This window comes from Thermomyces dupontii (genome assembly GCF_041956625.1).
Source record: "Thermomyces dupontii strain NRRL 2155 unplaced genomic scaffold VTN31scaffold_8, whole genome shotgun sequence".
NCBI lineage: Eukaryota > Fungi > Ascomycota > Eurotiomycetes > Eurotiales > Trichocomaceae > Thermomyces > Thermomyces dupontii.
The window spans coordinates 912,400-940,246 of record NW_027192314.1 but is presented as its reverse complement, the minus strand read 5'-3'; the positions used below and the strand labels follow the sequence as shown (position 1 = coordinate 940,246).

The 27,847-nt window shown below is 55.4% G+C and overlaps 11 protein-coding genes across 11 annotated transcripts; 9 read left to right on the top strand and 2 right to left on the bottom strand.

Moving 5' to 3' along the window:
* Positions 1-415: 415 nt before the first annotated feature.
* VTN31DRAFT_7141 (uncharacterized protein) lies at positions 416-2,013 on the top strand (the record flags this gene model as incomplete). Its single annotated transcript, XM_069407830.1, has 3 exons — positions 416-553; positions 626-1,300; positions 1,372-2,013. 3 exons carry the CDS (start codon positions 416-418, stop codon positions 2,011-2,013), a joined length of 1,455 nt encoding a protein of 484 aa, XP_069258444.1.
* Positions 2,014-2,758: 745 nt separating this feature from the next.
* Positions 2,759-6,486, top strand: VTN31DRAFT_7140 (uncharacterized protein; the record flags this gene model as incomplete). The annotated part of the gene is made up of 5 exons (XM_069407829.1): positions 2,759-3,367; positions 3,428-4,277; positions 4,349-5,868; positions 5,930-6,156; positions 6,222-6,486. 5 exons carry the CDS (start codon positions 2,759-2,761, stop codon positions 6,484-6,486), a joined length of 3,471 nt encoding a protein of 1,156 aa, XP_069258443.1.
* A 2,377-nt stretch (positions 6,487-8,863) lies between these two features.
* Positions 8,864-9,383, top strand: VTN31DRAFT_7139 (uncharacterized protein; the record flags this gene model as incomplete). Its single annotated transcript, XM_069407827.1, has 2 exons — positions 8,864-9,211; positions 9,255-9,383. The coding sequence occupies 2 exons, from the start codon at positions 8,864-8,866 to the stop codon at positions 9,381-9,383; spliced, it is 477 nt and encodes a 158-aa protein (XP_069258442.1).
* Positions 9,384-9,430: 47 nt separating this feature from the next.
* On the top strand, positions 9,431-12,628 carry VTN31DRAFT_7138 (uncharacterized protein; the record flags this gene model as incomplete). The annotated part of the gene is made up of 1 exon (XM_069407826.1): positions 9,431-12,628. The coding sequence occupies one exon, from the start codon at positions 9,431-9,433 to the stop codon at positions 12,626-12,628; it is 3,198 nt and encodes a 1,065-aa protein (XP_069258441.1).
* Positions 12,629-12,899: 271 nt separating this feature from the next.
* On the bottom strand, positions 12,900-14,150 carry VTN31DRAFT_7137 (uncharacterized protein; the record flags this gene model as incomplete). Its single annotated transcript, XM_069407825.1, has 1 exon — positions 12,900-14,150. One exon carries the CDS (start codon positions 14,148-14,150, stop codon positions 12,900-12,902), a length of 1,251 nt encoding a protein of 416 aa, XP_069258440.1.
* Positions 14,151-14,522: 372 nt separating this feature from the next.
* Positions 14,523-17,341, top strand: VTN31DRAFT_7136 (uncharacterized protein; the record flags this gene model as incomplete). Its single annotated transcript, XM_069407824.1, has 3 exons — positions 14,523-14,885; positions 14,949-16,581; positions 16,638-17,341. 3 exons carry the CDS (start codon positions 14,523-14,525, stop codon positions 17,339-17,341), a joined length of 2,700 nt encoding a protein of 899 aa, XP_069258439.1.
* Positions 17,342-18,344: 1,003 nt separating this feature from the next.
* Positions 18,345-18,636, top strand: VTN31DRAFT_7135 (uncharacterized protein; the record flags this gene model as incomplete). The annotated part of the gene is made up of 3 exons (XM_069407823.1): positions 18,345-18,421; positions 18,466-18,548; positions 18,593-18,636. The coding sequence occupies 3 exons, from the start codon at positions 18,345-18,347 to the stop codon at positions 18,634-18,636; spliced, it is 204 nt and encodes a 67-aa protein (XP_069258438.1).
* A 208-nt stretch (positions 18,637-18,844) lies between these two features.
* VTN31DRAFT_7134 (uncharacterized protein) lies at positions 18,845-20,452 on the top strand (the record flags this gene model as incomplete). Its single annotated transcript, XM_069407822.1, has 4 exons — positions 18,845-18,942; positions 19,011-19,275; positions 19,344-19,724; positions 19,787-20,452. The coding sequence occupies 4 exons, from the start codon at positions 18,845-18,847 to the stop codon at positions 20,450-20,452; spliced, it is 1,410 nt and encodes a 469-aa protein (XP_069258437.1).
* Positions 20,453-21,148: 696 nt separating this feature from the next.
* Positions 21,149-22,219, top strand: VTN31DRAFT_7133 (uncharacterized protein; the record flags this gene model as incomplete). Its single annotated transcript, XM_069407821.1, has 2 exons — positions 21,149-21,771; positions 21,835-22,219. The coding sequence occupies 2 exons, from the start codon at positions 21,149-21,151 to the stop codon at positions 22,217-22,219; spliced, it is 1,008 nt and encodes a 335-aa protein (XP_069258436.1).
* A 488-nt stretch (positions 22,220-22,707) lies between these two features.
* Positions 22,708-25,665, top strand: VTN31DRAFT_7132 (uncharacterized protein; the record flags this gene model as incomplete). The annotated part of the gene is made up of 1 exon (XM_069407820.1): positions 22,708-25,665. One exon carries the CDS (start codon positions 22,708-22,710, stop codon positions 25,663-25,665), a length of 2,958 nt encoding a protein of 985 aa, XP_069258435.1.
* Positions 25,666-25,734: 69 nt separating this feature from the next.
* On the bottom strand, positions 25,735-27,628 carry VTN31DRAFT_7131 (uncharacterized protein; the record flags this gene model as incomplete). Its single annotated transcript, XM_069407819.1, has 9 exons — positions 25,735-26,454; positions 26,503-26,593; positions 26,802-26,934; positions 26,986-27,059; positions 27,116-27,214; positions 27,260-27,270; positions 27,325-27,400; positions 27,448-27,495; positions 27,549-27,628. The coding sequence occupies 9 exons, from the start codon at positions 27,626-27,628 to the stop codon at positions 25,735-25,737; spliced, it is 1,332 nt and encodes a 443-aa protein (XP_069258434.1).
* Positions 27,629-27,847: the final 219 nt, after the last annotated feature.

The window sequence follows — 27,847 nt, the reverse complement described above, 5'->3', positions numbered from 1 at the left end:
CCCTTCGTTCACTGCACCAATCGCAGCAAAGACCGTGTGTAGATCTCCACCCATTCTGGGTCTCAGGGTTGCACAAGGTTTCGACTGGGGCCCCGTCTGGGGAACCCGGGTCTTGACCAATCAGGGCGTGAGTTGTTCTGCGAGGGTGGTCTGTGGGAACAATGAAAGAATCGGCCTCTCTCCGCGCCGGGGATGGCCTTGTTGTACTGTCATGAACGAGATGCACAATGGGCTCAGAGGATTGCGGGGTTGAAGAATTGATCGATTTTCTTCTCTTTATAACTATAATATAACTATATAAAAATATTGAGTAGAGAACGTCTTAATTGCCGTTCCTGTCCTTCTTGAACTCCATCGGAAGATTTCTCCCATTCAGCGCTGGTTGATTTCGTCTCTTCCCTCCATCGCACCAACCATGGCCGACGCCTCGGAGAACTCCATCGGCCGATATCTGGCCACCCGGCTCAGCACGCTGAAGCCCCCCATGAACAAAGCCCCCAATCCCTTCAAGACCTTGGCCCTGCTGAACCGGCAGCAATGGGTGCTCTTCATGGTACGTATCCAATGCAAACCAAAGGTGGAAATGCCATGGACAAAGCAAAGGCTAAGAGCGAGTCCCGCGCAGATTGCCTTTTGGGCTTGGACCTGGGATGCCTTTGATTTCTTCACCGTCTCCGTCACCGTGACCAGCCTGGCGGAAACCTTTGGCAAGAAAAACTCCGACATCACCTGGGGCATCACTCTGGTCCTGATGCTGCGATCGGTGGGTGCCATTACCTTTGGGATCGCATCCGACCGCTATGGCAGAAAGTGGCCCTTCATCGTCAACAATATCCTGTTCATTGTTTTGGAGTTGGCAACGGGCTTCTGCCAGACCTACCAGCAGTTCCTGGCCTGTCGCGCCCTCTTTGGGATTGCAATGGGCGGTTTGTATGGCAACGTCGCCGCAACCGCCCTGGAAGACTGTCCGCAAAAGGCCCGGGGGATGATCTCGGGCATGCTCCAGCAGGGGTACGCCTTTGGCTACCTGCTCGCGACCGCCTTCGGTCGCGCCCTGGTGAACACCACACCGCACGGTTGGCGGCCGCTGTTCTGGTTCGGCGCCTGCCCTCCCGTCATCTTTATCGTTATCCGATACTTCTTGCCCGAGACCAATGCCTATCGCAGTCGCGAACAAGTGCGGAAAGGCTTGACAGGAGGCGTGGCCGCCACCTTCATTTCGGAGGGCAAAGTCGCCCTCCGACGGCATTGGTTGCTGATGATTTACCTCGTCCTGCTCATGACGGGCTTCAATTTCATGGTGAGCGCTTCCGATTTCAAAGCGATGTTGAGACCGAACCAGCAAAACCAATGCTGACACCACCACGGTAGTCTCACGGCTCGCAGGACTTGTACCCCACCATGCTGGAGGCCCAGTATGGCTTCTCGGCAAACCGCGTGACCGTCACTCAGGTGGTCGCCAACTTGGGCGCCTTGACGGGAGGCACCTTGTGCGGCTGGGCCAGTCAGATCTCTGGCCGACGTTTCTCCATCATCGTGATATCCGTCGTCGGCGGTGCCCTGCTGTATCCATACTCGTTCGTGTCCGGCAACAGCGTCATGGCTGCCGCCTTCTTCGAGCAGTTCTGTGTCCAGGGTGCATGGGGCGTGATCCCGATCCACCTGATGGAACTGTCCCCGGGTGGCATCCGGACCTTCGTCGTCGGAACTTCCTACCAGCTGGGCAACCTGGTGTCCTCGGCCAGTTCGACGATCGAATCGACCATTGGTGAGCGCTTCCCGCTGCCTCCGACGGAAGAGGCGCCGAACCGCTATGAGTACGGCAAGGTCATCTGCATCTTCATGGCTTGTGTCTATGCCTACGTCATTATCGTGACCTTCTTCGGGCCTGAGAAACTGGGCCACGATTTCGACGCCGAGCACGATAGCGATCTGAATGAGGTCACCGCGCGGCGACAGGCTCTTGATGAAAAGATCGATCCAGAGAAGGGAGCGGTTCATCACCAAAACTAAGTTCTGGAAGGAGATGAAGCGATGGCAAGTTCGGCTTGACTCGAGTTGTATTACGGAGCTGGCTTTAACGACTCTGACGATGTACTCCGTAAACAAGACATGAATGCTATCATGGCCCACTGCCAGTAAATCGCAATGATCGTTTGTCACCACTGAATCTCATGTCAGCATCCGCTCGTCGACACGAAGACCGTACTAGATTGAAGCTATTGGATGATTGCCGGAAGGCTGCAGCAACACCATGCATATAGTAACTTTCTGAGATCAGCTTGTACGACGCAAACTGTTAGGAGCAGCACCAATGCCTTTGAAAATTCTCAAAGCCATTCTTCAGGACGAAGGTGTAGCCCTAGCAAAGAGTGGAAAGTGTACAGTGTACTATGTACTCCGTACTCTCTACTCAAAATGCTCGTCCTTTGCGGTAGAAATGATGCCTGCTTCCTGCTAAGGACTGCACATGGTTAAAAATGGATAACGCTAACCAGATTTGGAAATACCGTAATCACGTCAGCATCCAACCAATCACCGAGCGTCGCTGCACAAGCAAACCCTTCTCACTCTCCGTCCGAGCTTCAAGAGCTCAGTCTCGAGAAGCCTTGAATTGGCTTCGAGCCGATCATCGCGCAAGTTGATTGCGTCTTTTCTCCCCTTCTTCTTTTTCAAATCACCTCGGGGTTCCGCTCTGGGTTTCTTGGACCATCCGCCCTAGCGCCGTACTATATGCCTACTTCCGCCGCGCCCTCCAATGCGCAGACGCCCATCCGGCTTGTCTGTCGAGGACGAGACTGGCACTGACGAGAGCAATCGAGAAGATCAATGCGGATCAACCGACTGTCATGACGCCTCGGAATTGGTGAGACCGACGTTCGCTTCCACCACCAGAATCCCTCCAACATCGACGACAACGACGAACCGCGATCTGCGTTCTGAGATCACCGCTGCAACCCCACGGTCACGAGACCACAGCACAACAAGAAGTCCGTCGTTCTTGGATGCATCCGTGCCAGATTCATCGTCACCGAAATCAGGGATGCTGTTATCGGGGTCGCGGCCCCTCTCCGTGGAGGGGTCGCCGGAGACCCTGCCCGATCGCCAATTCCGATTCCGAAGTCCCTGGTCAACGACAGTTTTGAGCATATCAACAGCATTGAGTGGCTTGATTGCTTTTGTTGCCATCTTACATGCGTTCCTGCATCGGCCGCTGGGCGCGGATGGCTGCGTGGTGCCCATGATGACTCCTACCTATCTCCGCATGGTGGGCTTCGACGCCGAACACACGCGCTTCGCTAGCAAGTACAATTTGTTTTTGTATCGGGAAGAAGGGATAGATCCATACTCAAAAGATAATCCAGGGGTAGGTCACCATCGCTCGACAACGTTCCTTACGTGATGTGGGCTGATCACGGCTGGCCAGCTTAACGGAGTCCCTGTTCTATTTATACCAGGAAATGCTGGAAGTTATAAGCAAGTACGGTCGCTGGCTTCCGAGGCCTCGCGATATTACCATGATGTCGTGCGCCACGACAAGGAACGGCTGAAAACGGGAACGCGGAGCCTCGATTTTTTCATGGTCGACTTCAACGAAGACATGGCGGCGTTTCATGGCCAAACGCTTCTGGACCAAGCCGAGTATGTCAACGAAGCGCTCGCGTACATCTTGTCGTTATACCACGACCCGCGACGGTCACGTCGAGACCCGGACCTTCCAGATCCGAGCTCCGTAATTCTGATCGGACACTCCATGGGAGGCATTGTGGCACGCACGGCCTTGACCATGACCAACTACCAGGCCAACTCGGTCAACACTATCATCACCATGTCCACACCGCACGAGAAACCTCCCGTTTCCTTCGACTCCGATCTCGTCCTTACGTACAAGCAAATCAACGACTACTGGCGGGCTGCCTACTCGCAGAAATGGGCCAATAATAATCCCCTTTGGCACGTCACCCTAATCTCGATTGCGGGAGGGGCGCGCGATACCGTGATTCCGTCCGACTATGCCAGCTTGGCGGCATTGGTGCCGGAAACGCATGGGTTCACCGTGTTTACCTCTACCATGCCCAATGTGTGGGTTGGCACGGATCATCTCTCCATCACCTGGTGCGACCAGTTTCGCAAGGCCATCATCAAGTCGCTGTTTGATATCGTCGATGTCCGGCGTCCGAGTCAAACACGGCCGCGAGCGGAGCGCATGCGTATTTTTAAGAAGTGGTACCTGACAGGATTGGAGTCTGTTGCCGAGAGGTCATTGTCGCAGCAGGGTGAGTGTGGTATCTGTCGGTAGACTTGCGACGTAATGCTCATTTTCCTACTTCTTTTTTTTTTTTTCTAGAACCGACGACGGCCCTGACCCTGGAGGCGAAGACCAACAATGTTCTGCAGCAGGGCGAACGACTCGTCCTCCGTGCTTTGGGGACCGGCAAGGCCCCGGAGATTTATTTCCTGCCCATTCCGCCACAGGGGGCCCCCGGCAAGAAATTCACTTTGCTAACGGACCAATCACTGGACCCAGGGTCCAATTTGGAGGTTCTGTTTTGCAGTGTGTACGCTCATCAGTCGGGGAAGAAAAATTCATTGTTCACGATGAAGCTGGACCTCCGGAACAATAATGGTGGTGCCACGCGTTTGGCCTGCAAGAGTTCCTCGCCCGATCGCATCCTATTGCCTGCGTCGACGCCGACTTCCAAGCATGCGTTCGACCGGGTGCAGCCTTTCTCCTATCTACAGTATGACCTCGAGCAACTCGCAGAATATCAGTTTGTAGCAGTGGTCGACAAGACTGAGTCTGGTCGCAAGGATGGCTGGGTGATTGCCGAGTTCTCCGACAGCTCGGACTCGTTGATCGCCACGCGAGTCGGGTTGGGCCGGCTGTTAAGCGCGGGACTCCATGTGAAGCTTCCGGCGCAGCGGCCGATGCTGACGGAAATCATGATCCCGTCGCTGCATTCGAGCCTGCTGGCTTATCGGCTGGATGTGCGGACGACGCGATGTCCGCAGCAACCGCCCCTCTTCTCGCCCCTGCTGCGACAGTCCATGCCGGAGCCTCACGAGAGCAAATTCTTTGTCAATGTCAAGGAAGCCCATGTTAACCTACACGGTGTGGCGCCGTTCATGCCGCCCCCGGCGCCGGACACTGCCGCGTACGGGGTGTCATTCCATCTGTGGTCGGACCCAACGTGCGGCTCGAGTATTGAGCTGACGCTCCAGGTGGACGTTTTGAACAGCCTGAGCGAACTGGTCATGCGGTACCGGACTGTGTTTGCCGCATTTCCGCTGCTTGTTGTGGCCCTTGTCTTGCGGAAGCAGTTCCGGGTATACGACGAAACGGGCTACTTTATTTCGTTCATGGAAAGTCTGAATCTCTGTCTACGGTTTTCCCTGCCGGCATTCATGGCGGTCCTGTCGTTGCTTGCATTCGCGCTGGCGCCGGCTCGGAGGCTTCCGCACAGTGACGATCCTCTGCAGTGGCGTCGCAACGCTACCGAGACGGTGGGCGATTACACCCGCAACGACCTCTTGTTAGGCGCGCAGGACGCCTTCTTTTGGTTTTTGGTCCCGTTGTTTGGGCTGATCAGCGTTGGAGTGTGCGTGACAGTCCACTACGCAGGGCTGACCCTTTTGTCGGTGCTCTCGTTTGTGTATGGGCTGATGCGGACGAAGACGGGATACATTCGGCGGGATTATCGGCATTCTCCCATCTTCTCGCAGCCGACGCCGCGCCGGCGAATCATCAACACCGTCATCCTCCTGCTGCTGGTTGCGACGGTGATTCCATATCAGTTTGCATACATGGTCGCCTGCGTTGTCCAGATTGCCACGTGCGTGCGAGCGCTCTGGCATGCGCGAGAAACGGTATGCCCTTTTTTTCTTGATTTAATTGCTCGTCCTCCGGTTATACTGACAAGATTTTCAGCGCCTGCCCGTCAACTCCAACTTCTTCAACTACGCACACGCCATGCTGACGCTGATGCTCTGGGTGCTGCCCATCAACGCCTTTGTGCTGGTCGTCTGGGCGCATAACCTCGCCGTGCACTGGTTGACCCCCTTCTCCTCGCACCACAATGTGCTCTCGGTCATGCCGTTCCTCGTCCTGGTGGAGACCATGACCACGGGTGCCATGCAGCCGCGAATATCTTCCTGGTAAGTCTTCTCCGCCGTCCGGACACCCACCTGGGGCGGGCTCAGCTAATCGACCAACCCACCAGGGCCAAACACGTCACCTCGGCCTTGCTGTTCCTCGTGGCGGGCTACGCCGCGTTGTACGGCGTCTCGTACGCTTACCTGCTCCACCACCTTGCCAATCTGTTCGCAGCATGGCTTGTGGGTGTCTACCTAGTCCACGGCGGGTTTTCCTTGCGACGACTGTACTGGATTTTCGAGGGTCTGGGCCCGGACTCGTCCTCTGCCGGGACCTTGACGACTGTGGAGGAGGGTGGTCGGGGGCCGGGGCATTTGAAGAAGCAGCCTTAGGACCTAATTGCGTACTCGTATAGATACTAACTATGTCGTAATCTTGTACATAATCTAGACATGATACAGGTGTATAGGTAGCTACAATCATCTCTTTGTGCAGCTGTGTAAGAGCTGGTCAACTCAAACAGCCCCAACCGCACGTTATGATTGGGCCACGCAGGCCGCGCTTCAGGGATTTCAGGCAGCAAGGCACCAATATTTAGAGTTTTTTTTTTTTTTTTTTTTTTTTTTTTGTTGGCTCCACGGGGGGGTGATATGGGGTGGCGAAGGGGGCACTACTCCGGAAATGGTAATCAAAAGTACGCCACGTTTTCAGATAACCCGATAGGTTCGATATCTGCTAACCTATCTAACTACCATCTGGAGGCTCATCCCTGAACGGCTGAAAGAACACCGCCTCGTCGCTCAACGCATGCTGTTACATTACGGAGTAGACGTCTTAGACGTACGAGTACGGAGTATTTAGCAAAGGTTCTGTAATGAAATCGACTACCCAGTAAGGCAATTACGAAAATTCTGAGTATGTACCGAGGAAGGTAGGTACGGAGTTACAGAACCCAGTTTCATGTACACCGCGTTTTGTCGACGTTACCTACAGGGATGACTTTTGTAATCAAATTATTACAGGAACGATTACTGCGAGCAATCAACCCTTGAGACTGAGGGAGAATGCGGACGAGCAGCTTCAAGTTATTGTACGGTGGGCTATTGAAAACGCCGAGTGATATCGAGAGCACGCCGCAGCAAGTTTTACGATACTCTTCGAGACTTAAGAGACAGCTATGGGCGAGACCTGAAGCACCCTGACCGGCCCCTTAATCGAATGGTCAGCGACCACGAGAAGCTACAGGCAAAGGTTAGTCTACCAAAGAGAGAGAAGTTCCGAAGGAAACCATTAGTCGTGCGCTTCGGGTGGTCGTTGACCATTCGATTAAGGGGCCGGTCAGGGTGCTTCAGGTCTCGCCCATAGCTGTCTCTTAAGTCTCGAAGAGTATCGTAAAACTTGCTGCGGCGTGCTCTCGATATCACTCGGCGTTTTCAATAGCCCACCGTACAATAACTTGAAGCTGCTCGTCCGCATTCTCCCTCAGTCCATGACTGGTTTCCGCTGGTAGCAAATGTGTGTAAAACACCAGCATTTATTCTGCTTCTACGGACCGTGGGAGTGGTCCGACAAAGTCCGAATCTTCGCTGCCGTCATCGGGAGTCGAGTTCTTCTTCGCTACCCAGATCCCTGCGGCGCCGTGGCGTTTTTTCCATCTCATCATCATCGACTGACTGCGAGTCAGGGTCAGTTGAGGACAAGTCGTCTTCTGAACCGAAAGTTGTGACCTGCTCAACCGTAACATCATCAGTGATGGGCGATTTGTCTTTTCTTTGAGCCTCGGTAGGAGTTTGAGCATCCAATTTTTTGTTGTTCGACCGTCTAATCGCGCACAATCGAGTCCTCTTTGGCGATGACAGGGGTGTGAATTTCAGAATCATGAGTAGCGGTCAAGCTCCTGGGCTATCATGGTGTCTGGGAGTACTGTACCTTACGTCTATGAGGGCCTGTTCCTTTTTTCTTTGTTGGAGCAACAGGCTGTTAAGTAGGCCAGCGTGACAATGGACGGAGTAATGACCTCCACAGGCACGCAGGGCGGTGTGGACGCTGTATTTTCTATCAAGCGTTACGAGTGGTTGAGCTAATCAGTCCTCACTCTGGTTAAGGACTCAAGGTAATAACCTAACTGTTGCTAACCTTATAGGAATTAGATCAGCATTGTGGAGCCCAAAACTACCACAAAACCTCTATACATCAAGGTGTGGGTCCACAGCTGCCGAAAAGAGGAAAGTGTATGTAATGTGCAGTACAGTACAGTACAGTACAGTACTTCGTAATCAGGTACCTCCAGTTTCACAGTCTGAAATTCCAAATTAACAAGCCAGAAGATCAGACCTTTAGTACTCCGAACTCGTACATTTGCAGGATGCATCAAATAACAGCGAATGAGTTGTCCCGTGTTCCTGCAGCCTATTCTAGAAGGCAACAATGCTTCTTGATGGCCAACGAATTCGCCTGCATTGAAACCTTAAAGATGCATCCTGCGCTGATTGGCACATTGCTTTAAGCCAACAAGCAAGAAGTATCAAGGGAGGAACGAGGTTTTTCGGTGATTTTCCTGGCTTTTTCCTGGCTGGGGTTAAGTTTCGGACTGTCTATGGATGAAGTTTTCGGGGGAACCATTCATTCCTACAAGGAGAGCCTGAAGCTGAAATCGAAGTATAACTAGTCAGTTACTGTAAAATTGATATTTGATCCAATCGAGCAATCACATGCCTTCTTGTCCAGCCCCCGAGAAAAGGCAGTCGGAGAGTTGTGCAAAAACCCTGCATGGCATGCTGGATGTGGCAAGGGACTTTCCAAGAAAGAACCGTCTTGGCCGCTTCAGGCAAATCAGATCGCCCGCAATCCCCATGCATCATCGGCCTGATTCGGGATTACAGTAGTGGTGCGCAGAGCCTGCGTTATCATTACCATATCGGGTTTAGTGTCAAACCCTGTCAGGGAAAAAAATTTTTATCAGTGAACAAAAAAAAAAGAAGAAAATTCAGAGGCGATAAATATATCAATCCCTATTCCCCTGGATTTTTTTTCTTCCCTCCAACTCTCCGCTCCTCTTCTCTTTTCCATCTCTTTCATAGAGGTTGGGTGGTTTCGGTTTTTCTTTTCCTTTTTCCTGTCTTCATAGACAGTCGATAGACCGCTCGAGGCCATCATAGAGCGCAATTTGCGTTTTCTTCAACGCAGATACGCGGGCCGCCACTCTCTCCTATTTCTCTTGATACCCGATAGATTTTTGTGTCTTCGCGCGCTTTCGCATCTTTTCTTCTTCTTCTTTTCTTTTCTTTGAAAGAAATAAAAAAAAAAGTCGCCACCATTTCGTCAAACACCGCCAACATGCCCGCCGTCGATGTTGTCGACCAGGTCCCGGCCGTCTCCGGCAAGGAGACTGCTCAGTCCGTCGCCGCCGTTGAGGAACTGATCAAGAACCTTTCCATCTCCAAGACCGCCGATGAGGGCAAGGCTCACGCCAACAGCCTGGCCTCGCTGCTCAACGGCCCGATCGAGGAGCTGACCGTGCCCGTCAAGGTCGTCGAGGCCCTGAAGAAGCAGCTCGCCAACAAGAAGGATGCCAACGCACGGGAACGTGCCGTCGAGGCCATCCGCACCATCGCCGAGCACGGTTCCATCTCCGCCGGTGTCGAGCCGCACCTGATTGCCCTGGTCGGCCCGACGCTCGCCGCCGTCGGTGACAAGATGACCAACGTCAAGAACGCTGCCCAGGTGGCGGCCGTCTCCCTCGTCAAGGCCATCAACCCCAACGCCGTCAAGGCCGTGCTGCCGCACATTATCAACTCCATCCTGTCCGCCCAGAAGTGGCCCGAGAAGCTGACCGCCTTGCAATGCGTCGATGCCCTCGTCGAGATCGCCCCGGCCCAGCTGGCCTTCCGCGTGCCAGACCTGATCCCTGTCATCTCCGAGTCCATGTGGGACACCAAGCCTGAGGTCAAGAAGGCCGCCTACTCGACCATGGAGAAGGTCTGCGGTCTCATTGTCAACAAGGATATTGAGCGCTTCATCCCCGAGCTCATCAAGTGTATCGCCAAGCCCGAGAACGTCCCCGAGACCGTCCACCTGCTGGGTGCGACCACCTTCGTCAGCGATGTCTACGAGCCCACGCTGGCCATCATGGTGCCTCTGCTCGACCGGGGTCTGGCCGAGCGCGACACCGCCATCAAGCGCAAGTCCGCCGTCATTGTCGACAACATGTGCAAGCTCGTCGAGGACCCGCAGATCGTCGCCCCCTTCTTGCCCAAGCTGATGCCCGCTCTGGAGAAGAACTACGAGACTCTGGCCGACCCCGAGGCTCGCACCAAGACCAAGCAGGCCCTGGACACCCTGATCCGGGTTGGTGATGTCAAGGACGGCAAGATCCCCGAAGTCTCGAAGGCGGGTGACATCGCCACCGTCGCGGGCATCCTGAAGGAGATCCTGGAGCCCAAGTACAAGGACCGCCTGGCCAACAGCGAGGCCATCATCGAGTTCATTGGCGCCATCGGCGGGCAGCTCGTCGACGAGAAGGTGTCCGAGGTCGTCAACTGGACCCAGAGCACCAAGCCGTACATCGCCGCCATCACCGGCGAGGAGGATGCCCAGCGCCTGGCGGAGCAGTTGCGCAAGCGCGCCTCGCCCGCCGCGGCCGAGGAGGACGACATCCCCTCCGACGAGGAGGAGGGCGAGGATCTCTGCAACTGCACCTTCAACCTGGCCTACGGTGCCAAGATCCTGCTCAACCAGACTCACCTCCGTCTCAAGCGCGGCCAGCGTTACGGTCTCCTGGGCCCCAACGGCTCCGGCAAGACGACGCTCATGCGCGCCATCCACAACGAACAGGTCGAGGGCTTCCCCAAGAAGTCCGAGGTCAAGACCGTCTTCGTCGAGCACGACCTGGACGCCGCCGACACCGAGCACACCGTCATCGGCTGGACGCAGATGAAGCTGGAGAGCGTCGGCGTCAACATCACCCGCGAGCAGATCGAGGCGAAGCTGCTGGAGTTCGGCTTCAACCCCGAACAGTTCGACAGCCCCATCACCTCGCTTTCCGGTGGTTGGAAGATGAAGCTGGCTCTGGCCCGTGCCGTGTTCGAGGAGCCGGACATCTTGCTGCTGGATGAGCCGACGAACCACTTGGATGTCAAGAACGTGGAGTGGCTGGAGAACTACCTGAAGAACTCGCCTTGCACCTCCATCATCGTGTCGCACGACAGCAAGTTCTTGGACAACGTCATCCAGCACGTCATCCACTACGAGCGCTTCAAGCTCAAGCGCTACCGCGGCAGCCTCAGCGAGTTCGTCAAGAAGGTGCCCGCCGCCAAGTCGTACTACGAGCTGGGCGCCTCCGATCTCGAGTTCAAGTTCCCCGAACCAGGCTACCTCGAGGGCGTCAAGACCAAAGCCAAGGCCATTCTGCGTGCCAACAACGTGTCCTTCCAGTACCCGGGCACCTCGAAGCCGCAGATCAAGGACGTCACCTTCCAGGTGTCTCTGGGTTCCCGTGTCGCCGTCATTGGTCCCAACGGTGCTGGCAAGTCGACCCTGGTCAACGTCCTGACTGGCGAGCTGGTCCCCACCTCCGGTGAGGTCTACCAACACGAAAACATCCGTATCGCCTACATCAAGCAGCACGCCTTCGCCCACATTGATAACCATCTGGACAAGACCCCCTCGGAGTACATCCAGTGGCGGTTCCAGACCGGCGAGGACCGCGAGACCATGGACCGCGCCAACAAGCAAATCACCGAGGCCGACGAGAAGGCCATGGACAAGATCTACAACATTGAGGGCCAGCAGCGTCGCGTCATTGGCGTGCACGCCCGCCGCAAGTTCAAGAACACGTACGAGTATGAGTGCTCGTTCACACTGGGTGAGAACGTCGGGCAGAAGAACGAGCGCTGGACGCCCATGTCTTCGCAGTTCAACGCCTGGATTCCGCGCAACGAGCTGATTGAGTCGCACGCCAAGATGGTTGCCGAGATTGACCAGAAGGAGGCTCTGGCCAGCGGGCAGTTCCGGCCCCTGGTGCGCCGCGAGATCGAGGCCCACTGTGCCAACTTTGGTCTGGACGCCGAACTGGTGTCGCACTCGCGCATGCGCGGTCTGTCCGGCGGTCAGCGTGTCAAGGTCGTGCTGGCTGCTTGCACATGGCAGCGCCCCCACCTGATTGTCCTGGACGAGCCGACCAACTACCTGGACCGCGACTCGCTGGGTGCTCTGAACAAGGCCCTCAAGACCTTCGAGGGTGGTGTCATCATCATCACGCACTCGCGCGAGTTCACCGAGAACCTGACCGACGAGGTCTGGGCGGTCATGGACGGCAAGATGACTCCTTCCGGCCACAACTGGGTTCAGGGTCAGGGCTCTGGCCCGCGCCTCCAGGAGAAGGAGGAGGAGGGCGAGCAGCGCGATGCCATGGGCAACATCATCGAGAAGGTTGAGAAGAAGAAGAAGCTGACGTCCTCGGAGTTGCGGAAGAAGCGCAAGGAGCGCATGGCGCGCCGGAAGCGTGGTGAGGAGGTCTTCTCTGATGAGGAGTAAAAAGGTTCACATGTCATGACTGGTTTCCACTGGTACATACGGTGGAAGTGGAAGCAAAGAGAAAATAATGGGAAAAGGCTTTTTTATAGGAGGGAGTTTGTGGGATACGAGTTATGATTTTCTTTTCTTTTGTTCTTGATCATAATTATTGTGTTGCTTGTCTTCGGTTTGATGTGATAGACTTTGGTAGACTGGAATGGCCAAGTCGATATCTCTATCATTCATTTCTATATACACGTAGCTGGAAGATGGAGTAGAGATTTCTATTAACTCAACCTTGCTTCTTATCCTGCTCATCCTGCTGCTGCTGCTGCTGCTGCTCCTCTGTCACAGTCTTTTGCTTTTCCGAAGTTTGTTCCCCTTTCTTCGGCTTCACCAACCGGCCAACCTCATCCAAGCCTTCGAAGAGCTCCCCCGGCACCTGCGCAGGGTCCTGGTTCAGGACAGACACCACCCCACCGACGTATTTCTGGGTGAAGGAAAACGTCTTCCTCGTAGGCACGGACGGATGCTGCGCCATCAGCGGCACAAACGTGTAGATCCGTTCCCAGAGACGGCGCATGAGCCGTTTGGTGATGTTATGCGGTCGGCCGGAGGCAAAGCGGCGGAAGGTTGGGCCCTTTTCGGGGCCGCACGCTAGAAACCGTGCATCGAGGTAGGACGACGGCGACGATGAAGATGGCTGTTCTTGGATCCGTTTTCGCCGCACCGGCGGCTCCCACCGCACCGTGCCATCAATCAACCCTTGCAGCGTCTTCAGATCCTCCTCCGGCAGCGGCGGCAGCGCCGCCTTCGTGACGGTTTGGAACCATTTCTTGCGGATATTGCGGCGGCGCACCAATGGCATCGGGCGCCCCCAGGCATTCTCCTCGGGCACCTTCGGCTCCAGCTGCTTGATTCGCATCCCCTTCCGCAGGTCCTCCACCGTCTTGCTCTTCTGCTGCGCCCGCAGCAGATCAATCAGGATCGTCGGCGGTTTCCAGTCATCGTCAAAGGGGCGTGGTGCGTGGAGAATTTGTTTCACCTCGGCAGTGTTTTGCGGCGGCGGGGTCTCCTTCGCCGTCCATGGTAACAACGGGGATTGCGGCTCGGGTTCCATCCGGAGAAGTTCGCGTAACAGGGCGTGTCGGCGCGGGCCGATCCGGCCGTAGGAGAGCAGCAGCACCCGCTCGAGCGGGTTCAGATACCCTTCGTTGGCGCGCTGGAGCAGGTGGTGGAAATGGTTCGCGCGCCGCCGGAGCACGGCTTCGAGGTGGATGGCGGGCTTGCTGCTGTAGGGAACTAGCGGCTTCCGCTTTATTTTCTTCTTGAGATTGGCGTCTGCCTCATCCTGATCTTGCTTTTGTTCCTCGCGCGGCGGATTACGCGCTCTCCGCAGCTTGAACGCATTCTGCCGGAATCGCGCCGTGTATTGCTCCCGCAAGTATCGCCTTGCGACAGGATCGGGAAGATAGGAAATCTCACGCAGCGTCGCTCGGAAAAGATGGCGCCATTGCTCCGGCGAGAACAGCACCTCGGACATGCAGCCTGGGGCAATCGACAATTCTGGACTAAAGCTGTCGCAGAAACTTAAAATAAGTCCTGCTGCTTCAAGCTTTCAAGTTCGGTCGGCGTGCATGAAGAGAAATGAATGATGACTAAGCAAACCGAATCGGGAAATGTTGTTTTTACGCGAACCGCCGACGCTTGGCCAACGCGAATCTTCTTGCCCCCCGCGACTTGGGACTTGGGACTGGGTAATGCTTGCGCTTTTTTTGCCGCTTCGGATTCCTCGCTGTCTGGTTTGATTGCGCCGCGCGCGTTGCTATCCTATTGTCCTTTGATTCCGCCTCTTTGCTGCCCGAGTCCGCCGGTTTTTTTTTTTTTTTAAGGCCAGCAAAACTCCCTTGATGCGATGGCCTCGAATAGCCAGCAGCAGCAGCAGCAGCGCCAGAGCTTCGCCATGTCATATTCCCAGAGCAGCGTGGGCTCGCTCAATGGCCTACCCCCGTCGCAGCAGCCGCAATCATCGCAGCAATCGCAATCCCAATCGCAGTCGCATTCCCAACCCCAAATGGGCTCCTTCAATGCTTCGCAGTCGACATCGACAGCGACCTCACCGCCGCGCGGGTCGCAGCAGTCCACCGTGTCCTATAGCTTCACCAACGGCTTCCCCCATGGCTTGCCGAGCTCGTCGCATATGAATCACCATGATGATAGCGGTGGGTATGGGGCGCTGGTGCCCTATCAGCAGGATTACCGGCCGCAAATCTACAAAGTATGTCTTTCCGTGTAGACTTTTTTTTTTTGTGCTAGAGAAAAACGCCCGCTTACTTTCTAGGCCGTCTATTCCAACGTCTCTGTCTATGAGATGGAGGTCAACGGCGTCGCCGTCATGAAGCGCCGCTCCGACTCGTGGCTCAATGCCACGCAGATCCTCAAAGTTGCCGGCGTCGTCAAAGCGCGTCGCACGAAGACCTTGGAGAAGGAAATCGCCGCGGGTGAGCACGAAAAGGTGCAGGGCGGCTACGGCAAGTATCAGGGGACATGGGTCAATTTCCAGCGCGGCGTCGAGCTCTGCCGGGAGTACCATGTTGAGGAGCTCCTCCGGCCGCTGTTGGAGTACGACCAGGGCGGTGAAAAGTCGCATGACACCCCGACCAAGGAGCAGGCAATGGCGGCGCAGCGCAAGCGTCTGTTCAATGCGGAGAATCGCGCAGTTGGACCGCCGCCCCAGGGCACTTTTTTCCAGAACATCTCCAGCACCGCCGCCAACGCCGTCAATGCCATCAGCAAGGCCCGCTTTGAGTCACCCAACTCGAGAACCGCAGACAACCGACGGCCCAGCATCGCCCGCAAACCGTCCCAGATGAGCAGCCAGGACTCGCAAAACATCCCCCCAACGGCGTCGCAGCAGAGCATGTACAGTATGGCGTCAGATAGTGGATTTTCGAGCCACCCGTACAACAACGGCGGCCGCCAAGACGTCATGGACCAGGATGATGCCGCCGAGCCGCCGCGAAAACGGTTCCGGTCCGAGTCCAACCAGGGCCAGTCCTTTGGTGGGATGTCGAGCTACGGGCCGACACCGACGGAACCAAACGATTCGTTCTACCAACCGCTGGAGTCGACGTCAGCTGCCAATGCTCCGCGGAACAAGTACGCGCCGCTGCCGCCGGCTACTCAGCCGGATCGCTTCCAGAAGATGAAGTTGATCATGACGCTGTTTTTGGATAAACGAGCCAAGGATTTCTCAAACCATCCGGCGATCGTGCAGCTTTCTGGGGAGGACCTAGAGATTCCCCTGGATGAGTATCAAAACAGTGCCCTACATTGGGCGGCCATGCTCGCACGTCTACCTCTGGTTCAGGCTCTTGTTGACAAGGGAGTGAGTATATACCGGCAGAACGCCGCCGGCGAGACCGCGCTGCAGAAAGCGGTCGGCACGAGAAACAACCTGGACTACCGCACGTTTCCCAAGCTGCTGCAGATCCTCGCGCCCACCATCGACATGGTCGATCACAGCGGGCGGAGCATTCTGCACCACATTGCCGTGATGGCGGCAACGGGCGGCGGCGGCCATGTCTCGGCGAAGCATTACCTGGAAGCCCTACTCGAGTTTATCGTCCGCCATGGCGGTGAGCAGGAAGGCGGCTCCGCGAATGGCAACGACGCAGAGGCGCCCAAGAACGGGGTGATCAGTCTGGGGCGGTTCGTGTCGGAGATTGTCAATCTACGAGACGACCAGGGCGATACGGCCCTGAATATCGCCGGCCGCGCGCGGTCGGTGCTGGTCCCGCAGCTGCTGGAGGTGGGTGCCGATCCGCACATTCCGAACCACACGGGCCTGCGACCGGCAGATTACGGCGTGGGCGTCGACATGGTCAATGGGAGCTCGCAGTCGCAGAGCAGTACCGAGAAGCGGGATTCGTTCATTGACCAGCTGGCCAAGACCAAGAAGGAGATTCTAGATGGTACGTTTCATCGACCCCATTGAGTCTGGATTTTTTTTTCTTGCTGACGTATGCAGCGACAATGGCACAAATCCGAACACTGGTCGAGGATACCCTGGGCTCTATCGACCGCGACCTAACATCCGAACTAAGCAAGAAACAAGCAGAATACGACCACTGGCACTCAAAGATCCGGGAGAGCGCACGAGCGCGACAAATCGAGCAGAGCCACCTCGACGCTTTGAAACGCCGAGCAGCGGAACGAGTCGAAATCGAGCGCCGCATCCAAAATCTCGAGCGCGATTCTGCCGCGCTCACGGAACGACTCGCCGAGGACAAAGACAAGGACACGTCCTCCGACTGGGAGTCCATTTCCATCGGCGACGCCGACCGCGACTCCGGCGTCGACGTCGACACCTTCGACTCTCTCTTCCCTTCCCCGTCATCCTCCTCGCCCGACCCGACCACACAGAGCTTCTCCGCCGAACAAACCGCCTTCCTCTCCTCCCTCCCTCCTCGGGAAGTCCTTGAAGCCCGCCTCGCCGCCTACCGGGAACACAACGACACACTCGCGGCGGAAGTCGAGCGGCTCAAGAGCCGGAACGTCGTGCTGGGTGAGAACTACCGACGAGTCGTGATGGCCTGTACAGGATGGTCGGCGGAACAGGTCGATGAGGCGGTTGAGGGACTGACGCAGTGCGTCAAGGAGCTTAATGAGCATCCGGTGCCGGAGGATGAGGCGTTGGAGATTTTGATGAGGGATAGGGGACAAGATTGGTAGGAAAAATAAGAAGGAGGAAGTTTTCGTTGTTTCAAAGTTTCTGTTTATGGTTGTGATGATTGATGATGAAGTGTTTCATTGATTGTATCCGTGTGGATAATTAGGGTTTTGCGCGGATGTACATACATAATGAGATATCTTTCGTACTAATATAGATTTCAAAAAGTCTCTACCTAGGTTGGTATTGTATTCATGGTTGAAGTCGCCACCTCTTCCACACCACACCACTCCGAATCAAGAATCTGTCTTCCGATGATGAATTCAGTGCAAGTGTTCCACGCCGAGCTTCGAAACAATTGACCATTGAATGAATAAAAACCAGTCGAAGTAATTTAAACTGTTTTTCCCTGCTTGGACAATCTGCCTGGGCACACGGGCCACCTTGATTCCTGCCTGCATCCTCCCCCTGTTCCCCATATCAGTACGATGCCTAGGTGGTTATCCTCCGCAGGTCCGTACTTGCTGTCCACAAGGGCCTTCCAACCTATCCACTATCTCCCATCCGCCTCTCTGCCTCTCCTACGCCTCTTGCCCTTGGCCTTTCCCTAGAGGTAGGGCTCATCTGATCATGTGATCTAAGTCACTCTAAAAGAGGCACGTGACCTGCTAGGTTATGTCATGTGATCCACTGGAGTGTCTTTCGTAGTTCTACTGGAGGGACGAACACCAACCGGAACATGCATGCCATGGATGCGATCTTCTTGTGCGGCAGTCTTGTCATTCTATCCAAACAGCACGTGCTGAGAGCAACTGATACATAGGTACAAGCAGGATGGTATTCCGTTAGGTACTGATTGCCTACTGTTTGCATGTCCTGAGTGTCGGATTCTGATGGTAGTAGTGTTGTCCTGGATGGATGCATTGTAGAACAGAATAGTGGGCTCAATCAGAAAAGAGAGAGAGAGGAGGTACAGGACAGTAAGTTACTGTACTTACTTGAACTCCAACGGCTAGAAAGGACGTAGGATGATCCCTTTGCTTCCTGTGGGAGTCGTCTTCGGACATGCTCCGCAGCTCCTCCATCCGGATCACCAACCTGATTGGCATCGGCAAATGGGCCAAACAATGGCTACTGTGGAAGTAAGTACTGTAACATTGAAGTTCATCTGGAAAGCATCATATAGGCATGTCAACCAACTTGAAGATCAGGATTCAGGGTCCACCGGAATCAATGTATATTTTGCGATTGAAATGGCCAATAATGCTGGTGAGTTGCCAACCCATTCTAGCTGCGCTGATATGAATTTGTAGATCTGGTCAGCAACAGCTCTGGGCAACGTATTCAGGCTAAATAGAAGTGAACCCTAGGAGATATATATTTCCCAATGTGGTTATCCTCGTAAATTGGAGGGACAGAACAATGCGGGGTTGGAACCACGCGTTCCGAGTATAGGCAATATTGCTTCAGAGATTGGATTGCCTTTAAAAACCACGTCGTCAAGCCCAACATGGTTAGGATGACGGCACCGCATTGTTGCTTGCTGGATTCAAGAAATCGCAACCATGGCGAACGGCATTCTCCGCGTTCAGGGTGACAAGGTGGTGGATGGGAATGGCAACCCGGTGTACCTCCGGGGTGCCTCCCTTGGAGGATGGATGAAGTATGCAGCCGCTTTCACCGAGCCAGGGAGCAAAGAAACGGATTGGAACCAACTGACATGGAGGATAGCATGGAGAATTTCATTACCGGATACCCGGGCCATGAACATCAGCATCGAGCCGCCATGCTCAAGGTCCTCGGAAAGGAACGATACGAGTTCTTCTTCGATCGATTGTTGACGTATTACTTCGGCGAGGCGGACGCCAAGTTCTTCGCGGGCTTGGGCCTGAATTGCATTCGGATCCCGGTGAACTACCGTCATTTCGAGGATGATATGAATCCGCGGGTGCTCAAGGAGAGCGGGTTCAAGCACTTGGATCGGGTCATTGATTTGGTGGGTGGATTTGACATCCGTCCTACGTTGCGATTGCAGCGGTACTGACGGCGATTGGAATTGTGCAGTGCGCGAAAGAGAAGATCTACACGATCATCGACTTGCATACCGCCCCCGGTGGACAGAATCCTGACTGGCACTCGGACAACCCGTCGAATTATGCCGCGTTCTGGGATCACAAGGACCATCAGGACCGCGTCGTGTGGTTGTGGGAACATATCGCTGCTCGATACAAGGGCAATCCCTGGGTCGCCGGCTACAACCCGCTGAACGAGCCGTGTGATTCGCAACAAGTGCGGTTACCCGCTTTCTACGAGCGGGTCGAGAAGGCCATCCGCGCGATCGATCCAGATCATATCCTCTTCCTTGATGGCAACACATTTGCCATGGAGTGGAAGGGCTTTGACAAGACGTTGCCGAATTGTGTGTACGCGCTGCATGACTATGCGGTATGTAGAACGACTCGTTCCGGGAATGTGGAATGACACCCGTATTAATACGCCAAACTCAGACCATGGGCTTCCCGACCGGACAGCGGTACAAAGGCACCGATGAACAGAATGCGGCACTGGAGCGACAGTTCCTCCGCAAAGCCGAGTTCATGCACAAACACGGAACGCCCATCTGGAACGGCGAGTTCGGCCCGGTGTACGCCGACCCGCGTCACGACGCGGATGCCGACGAGATCAACCAGGAGCGGTACAATCTCCTGAGCCAGCAGCTGCGCATTTATGACAAGTATCAGATTCACTGGTCGATCTGGCTGTACAAGGACATCGGCCTGCAGGGCATGGTGCACAGCAGCCCGGACAGCCTCTGGAACCGAACGATCCAGTCCTTCCTGCAGAAGAAGCAGAAGCTCCGCCTGGATCACTGGGGGAATCGGCCCAATCCCGAGGTCGATGCAGTGCTCAAACCGTTGGTCAACTGGATTGACTCGGTTGCCCCCGCCGCCAAGCAGACCTATCCCACCCCTTGGTTCACTGAACGTCACATTCTGCGCGCCGTGTGGCAGACCTTCGTGGCGGCCTCGTTCTCTGACGAGTTTGCCGAGCTGTTCAAGGACTTTGACGAGAAAGGTCTCGATGAGTTGGCGAAGAGCTTTGCATTTGAGAACTGTGTGCAACGAGAAGGGTTGAACCGCGCTCTTCGTGAGCATGCCAAGATAGCAAGCTAAGCATCAACTTTATGTACCTTTTTTGGAGGCGTAGTACAGTTTAAGGTACTCCATACGGAATAGAAAGACCCCCCAAAAAAAAAGAAGAAAAAGAAAAGCCTTGCATAGAATCCTTAGACTTTGTTGGCTTAGCATTGCAATGCATCCCCTAGTCTGACATTCCGAGATGCGGCTTGAAGCTCCCATGAACTAGGGTTCGCCGACTTTCCCAATTGGGTAAACAGCTCTGACACTAGGAGTCGCACGATCGATCAACCTCCCTTTTCCAGACCCGCTGCGGAGGCTATTGCATCACAAAAATCGTATACACACGACGGACAATCGGCTGATTTTGTATTGAGTTTTATACAGATCGTGTCTTGTGCTGGAATGCGACAAGTCGGAGGTCTCGCACAATGAATGGGTCAGGGACTCAGGGCATCCCGAGGGCTCGGATGGGAAATCCCCCTGATCATGAGGACTTCAACTTGGTCATGTTCCTTTTTGCACATAGTTTGACTTCTGTGTTTCTTCCATTCTCTTCGCGTTCTCTTCGTTGACTAGACTTCACTTCGGTATGCCTGCTGGGCAGGCCTGATTGCTCGGTAATGTGAGTTGGAATGGTTTACAGCGTTCCCCAATCCTCCAGCTAACGGACAACCCTTGCAGTTGATCTCGCCGGCGAGTCACCGAGTCTACAGGTCTTTTTGTATCAAAATGTTGCACCACGGGCTGTTCATTTTCCTTTTTTCTCTTCTACAAGCGTCGCTCGCTTTAGCAAAACCCATCGACCTGCTGGTGTCGAATCGTCCGGGTGCCAACTATGCCGATCAATCGGTGCAGGACGAGGCGTTGGCAATAGCGGAAAGAAGCCACCGCTCCCATGATTACCGCGCGAGGGCAACAACAGCACGAACAACAACGAACCTGGATCGACGACGGATCGTCGCCCGAGCCACGTCGCCCGATGAGTTCGACCTGAACGCCTTCAACAGGGAGATCGCCGATGCGTGTGCCCGCGCCATTCAAGACTCCGACCGGGATGCGCGCAACCCCAGCGGCATCGTCGCCTGCTACAACGTCGCACTCGGAGACATGACCAACGGGATTTTCATGACCGACGTGCGGCTATACCAAAAGTCGTCTCAGCGAGGTGATTTCGTCGGCGCCGTGCCCGCAGAGTTCGGTGTTTCCTTGAACATCCCCAACGCCGTCCTGTCCGCGCCGCAGATGATGGGCAACCCACCCAAGGACGCCCCGCCAGCTCGGGGCCAATTTCTGGCTGGCTTCCAGAACGTTGGACGGTTGAGGGATGATCTCGACATGACGGAGCTTACCAAGTAGGTCCCCATTCCCTATCTGCTTTCCCCCGATAAAACCCGCCATGCTTACTGTCTTTCCAGCGAGGACCTACGCGTCCTTCTCATCCCCAACCTGTCCATATCCGTCGTCAACCAGGACTCCGGACAGACAACCAACACGACGCTCTCTTCCGACCTTCTCTCCTACGTAGCCGGCCACCTGGCCCAGCCCAACGGTACCCCGACAACCATCACCCTCGAGGAGGCCCGAACCCGCGCCGAGGCCGTCATCTCCGCCGTCTCGGAGTTCGAACTGCCCGGGATGCGCATTCAGGTCTATCCCGTCGGCCTGATCATCACCATGATCTGGACCGGCATCTTCGTTCTCGTCGTCGGGGGTGGCACAATCGGGAGGTATCAGTTCCGACAGGCTTACCGCCGGCGGGTTCAGCGGGCGCAGTCATTGAAGCTGGATAGGTGGAAATAGTGGCCTTCATTAGTTTAGAACTTTCTTCTTTGGTAAATATTCTAATGATATCAAGATTTCTTTCCTGAATATGATTCGTATCCTGCACAGTCTGCGTTTGATCCGTGGCTCTGAAAAAGCCGGGGTTAGAGAGCATGCCCCAGAAACGAAGTGACCGAAACCCACGCGCGGGCCGACCGAGCAACAGCGGGCGAAAAGCCTACATGTTCCTTTATCACGTGAATCTTACGTCAGCGATCAGTGCTTGGCAGCCCTATCCAAATAGGTAAGGAATAAGTACGTAGTGCGGGCAGTCCGATAGGCTTATCGCAGTTTTTTCGCTATCAACTGCGGGGTTGCTAGAAGTTTTCGAAGGAACTTAAGCTATAAACAATTGAATTGGAAGCAAATATACTACTGGTGTTCGGCAGTAATTCTATAATGGTCACGGTTCTAAACACACGATAGCGCTGTCTGGAACCTTGCTGTCCTCCATTAAAAGCTTCATCATGGGGGAGCCCGCCGCGGAGCTGCCTCCAACTCTGGAGACGATCTACGAAGCGAACAGCGCAAGAACAAGCTATGAGCCAATTCGCCTGACCACGGCGACGGCGCGCGCCACTCTCGAGACTCCCCTGGCAAGGAACATCCTGGGTCATGACTCTTCCGACGACGATCTTGCAGCCGTGCGAGCCGGAACCGTGTCCTACACCGAGTTTGTCACAGAGCGAGCGCGGAGAATCATTGCGGAAAAGACAGCGGATGATGAAGGCAGAGTTTCCCAGTCGCAGCTCTTACACATTGGCCTTGCGGCTCTGTTCGCGTTCCTCCAGTCAAACGTCACGGGCCCCCCGCTGCCGTTCACCTCCGCGGAGGTCGTACTGCCACCGGCATTGAGAGGCAGCGGCGATGACGGTGCGGCGACGTTGAGGACCGTGCGGGATTTCATGATCCGCGGACTGTCGGTCGACGGCGAGGCAGCGTATCAGCTGATCCCCAATGTGGAATTATTTTGTGTCGCTAAGGCGCTGCTGGTCGATGCGGATGTGCTCGTCAATACCGCGGATGCGCCTCTGATCGCGAGAACGGCGCGGATGAGGGTCAACTTTCTGCACCAGAAAATGCTCGCGGAAGTCACCGGCACCCTGCAGCAGTCCATTTACGACGACCTCCAGGAAATCGACACGATCCTCCTGCGTACGTCGACGACGGCCACCGGCGAGGAGAAGGCGCGGTTCCTCCTCGAGCGGGCGGCTATCCACACCCATCACGGCTTCGAAGCCAAGGCCCGGGCAGATCTGGAACGCGCCGCCGTCGAAACCGGATTCGAGTATGCGTTGACCGGAAGGCTGGGCAAGAGGACAAAGTTCCAGGAACGGGATATCAGCCAATTGGTGGTGTTGGCGAAGAGCGCGGAGCCGCGCACCGCGTCCAAGACGGAAACGGCTACGTCCGCGACAGAAACCACAGCAACTAAGCCCAAAGCCGTCGATTTGAACGACGACACCCTCTTGGAAACGATCGCCTTCGCCAAAAAGGAAGACATTCCCGAAAAGTCGATGACGGTGCAGGACGAATCAGATCTTCCCGAGGTATTGCGTTCAGTTGATCCCTCAAACCAACCGAAACTTAGCCCGCTCGACTCCTCGATCTTGCTCGGCATCGCGTCCGCCATCACGAACAGCTCGCCGGATCATGGCCTCACCCGAGAAGAAACCCTGCCATATGCGACACGGGTGATCGATGGCGGAAGTCCCAACTGGCAAATCTACACGCAAGCGCTCCTCGTCCGGAGTCGAATCGAGCGGCATCGCTCGCGGACGGTGGAGCGCAGTGTGCTCCAGATGCAAGCGCTCGTGGACCAGGTCATCGCCGACACTGCGACCGATGAAGCCGAAGCCGTGAAAGGCGAACAGTCCGGCGCTACGACGTTCCTGCCCCGGCCTGAACGGAGCGAGTCCGCGCCCGCAGAGGAACGACTAGAGTATCTCTGGACGCTGAACTTTTTAACGCGATGGAGTCTGGAGGCCGAGTTAGCAGCCCGGTGGGTTGATCTGGGCGGTCTCCGGACGGCGTTGGAGGTTTACGAGCGGCTGAAGATGTGGCCCGAGGTGGCTCTATGCTATGCCGCAACCCAAAACGAAGAGAAAGCCAAACGGATCGTCCGGCGACAGCTCTACGAGCCGACAACGCCGGGCAGCGAGGACGACGATGAAAACGAGAAATTCCAGGGCCCGGAGCGGAATCCACTGCCGGCTGACGCGCCGCGATTGTTCTGCATTCTGGGCGACATCGACGACGACAAGGCCATGTATGAGCGGGCATGGGAGGTGTCGAACCAGCGGTACGCTCGGGCGCAGCGGTCACTGGCGCGTCTGTACCTCAAGGCGAAACCGCCGCAGATGGAGAAGGCGGAGGAGGCGTACGCGAAGAGCCTCAAGATCAACCCGCTCAACCACAGCGCATGGTTCGCGATTGGATGCGTACAACTGAATCTGGAACGATGGGATGCCGCCGTTGAGTCCTTTACGCGTACGGTGCAGTTGGATCATGAGGACGCAGAGGCATGGAGCAATCTCGCTGCGGCTTTGCTGCATGTCTCCCCGTCGCGGCCGGCAGAAATGCCCGTGGAAGGCGACACCGAGGAGGGAGCCAGCCAAGATGGAAAGGAAGAGGCCGAATCCGAAGACAAGCCGAAACATGATCCGTACAAACACAAGCGGGATGCACTGACGGCGCTCCAGCACGCCGCACGGCTCAAGCAGACCGACCATCGCATCTGGGACAACCTGCTCACAGTGGCGGCCTCGTTCCCCGCGGCGCTCACTCCATACAAGGAAATCGTCAACGCGCAACGTAAAGTCATTGAGCTCCGAAGCCCAAAGGAAGGGGAGAAGAGCATCGACCTGTCCATCCTCACGATGCTGGTGGACCACCTCGTGAAGAACTTCCGCTACGAGGACCTCTTCGTGGAGTCGGAGGAGAAAGGGGAGGACGGCGAGACGACGACACGGAAGATTCTGCGTCGCGGGACAGTGGGTGGTAAGATCCTGGCGCTCATCGACGAGGTGGTGACGCCGCTCATCACGCACTCGGCGGAGCTATGGCTGCTCGTTGCGCGTGTCGAGTTCTTCCGCGGACGGCCGTCGAAGGCGCTCGAGGCGCACGAGAAAGCGTGGCGGGCGGTCGTTGCGTCCAAGACTCAGGGTGCGTTCCAGATGGGGGATGAGAAACCCTGGATGGAGATTGTCCATGCCACGGAGCGCCTGGTGCGTGACGGATACGCTCGGATCGGCATGATGGATAAAGAGGACCGACCAGAGGGAAGCGAGGAAATGGTCGCCAAGGACTGGCGGTTCAAGGCCCGCAGCGCAGTCAGAGGCATCCTCGGCAAGGGCAAGGATTTCTGGGAGGGATCCGAGGGGTGGGCACGGTTGAAGGAGTTGAGCAGCGAAGTTAATGGATGACATGTACCATACATTGACAGGGTATCCCGAGTACGGATCGTACATAGAGTTGTTTATAAAAATAAGGAGTCATGATTTTTTTGTTAATTTCCGTTTGAGCATACCGCAGAAACTTTCATAAAGAACATGGTCCGATCCTTTTAACCATCGGATAAGGACGGTTGGGCCACGCGAGGTATCAATCTCTTGTTTGAACTGGATAGCCACGCCCAAAGCAGCGTTGCGGTCGTCCACATCCGCGCTGGGCGAATGCGGTTTGTCCTGGTCCTGCTGTTGCTGCTGCTGCTGCTGCTGTTGGAGCTTGCGTCTCGCTCTTCGGGACCAAACGTCTTCCTTTACGAGAAGTACACCCCGAGACCGTGCGGGACGCCACGTCCACGCCGCCCGGGGCAAAGCGCGCATCTGCCCGTCGACGTCGCGACAGACTTGGTCGATACTCGTACTGGAAGCGTGGAAAGTAAACTCGGATGGGAACGGAAGGAGATGTTTGGGGATACTCGAGGAAGTAAAGCCTCGTGCAGCGTCAACAGCTGGTCGCAGGTCACTCCATGACCATCCTACCGCCCAGCGCTTTGTGCGGTTTCCTTGCACGAACTCGGTCACTGCCCAGTTCTTGTTCCCGCAGTCGAGCAGGTTCTGGACGATGACCGATACGCTGCTGAGTTTGCCCAGCATCGTCGTGTACCACTGTATCTTGTCCCGCAGACGGAGGCTTTCTTCGATCATCTGAGAGACGAAAGCCACCTCGCCTCCGGGGGTGATCATTTCGACTTTGGCTCCGGTGCAGGCCTTTTAGGGTTAGATTGTTGTCCGGAAAACGATTGGTCAGAGCCATACCGAAAATGGTGGTCTGTTTTTCGCTGCTGCTGCCGACACCATGTCATCTTCAGAGGAGTAAAAGGGTGGATTGCACATGGTAAAATCCAATCTGATCATCGTCAGCGTCATATAAAAAAATTGATTAAAAAAAAACAATGCAACAGCTGGGATTCGCTGGTGGTCACCCACCCAACTACTAACCAGCCGGCGTGTGGCTTAAGTACGGCTGAGCGGACGGGAAGCCCTGTTTTCCACACCCTATGGTCGCATGTACTAGACAACATAGCAAACTAGGGTTATCTGCAGCAATCTCTCACCTTTCATAGCCATATGTGGAGGGATCTGGGATCAATGGGTCCTCCGACGTGGTCTTGACAATGTTGATGCGGGGTGAAAGATTGTTCTGCGAAACCGTGCGCCGGGACAGTTCGATGTTTTTATCATCGATATCTAGTGATAGTTAACACTCCCAGAAGCAGAGAAATGATTGTCTAGACTTGCCTGTGGCGATGAACTTCCACTGCGGACGGAGACTGCATCCCAGGCATGGGTAGATCGCGCAACAACCGGTGCCTCTGTTGGACTCCTTGTTAGTGCCAGATTACGAGGATAATGAGAAGATGGTGCACACATGTCCAGGCCCACGACCGGCCTCTCTGGGTCGTATTCATCGGAAAATTTCCTTCCAGTCGTGTCGAGCAGGTCTTGTAGCCATAGGATGTAATTCAACCTGACGATTCAGCGGCAGATCTCATCTTGCCGGAGAGACGCTCACCTATTGGGAACCTATTTTCTCGTCAGCAAATGCAATTAAAAAGTGATCCCGATGGTTGTCTTTACCGGTGGACACAGCCGATCGGGTGGGAGATCGACGGTGAGTTTGAAGTCGCGAGCCAAGAGGCTCGTAGTCAATTGGCTTGAGAATCAGCGACGAAGCGACTCGACGCAGATGCGTAGACCTACCGGACCGCTGCTGGATCGCTGAAATCCAGCTGCCCGTTGTCTTTGAGACTGGTTTTATCTCAGCTTTTGTCAAGCTCAATACGCCACCATGGTGGACTTACTACTTGGCGAAATCTGGCGATTGCAGTGCCAGCGCCTTGAAATCCACCTCGTCTCTATACGGATTTCGCGATGGCTTCATCTTGCTATCTGTGACACTGTTGTTCCGATTAATGAATGGCGATTGGATTGATCGGTCTTGGGCTGATGTCATTTAAGTCTTGTTACTGTCCTGGGCGTCGCACTAACTACTAACTGTAACTCGTACTTGGTAGGCTCCCGCACTAAGAGTAAGGAGGGGACGCGGCTCCATCCACGCGGCGACGGTAAACAAATCACCGGCTTAAGCCCAATTTAAATA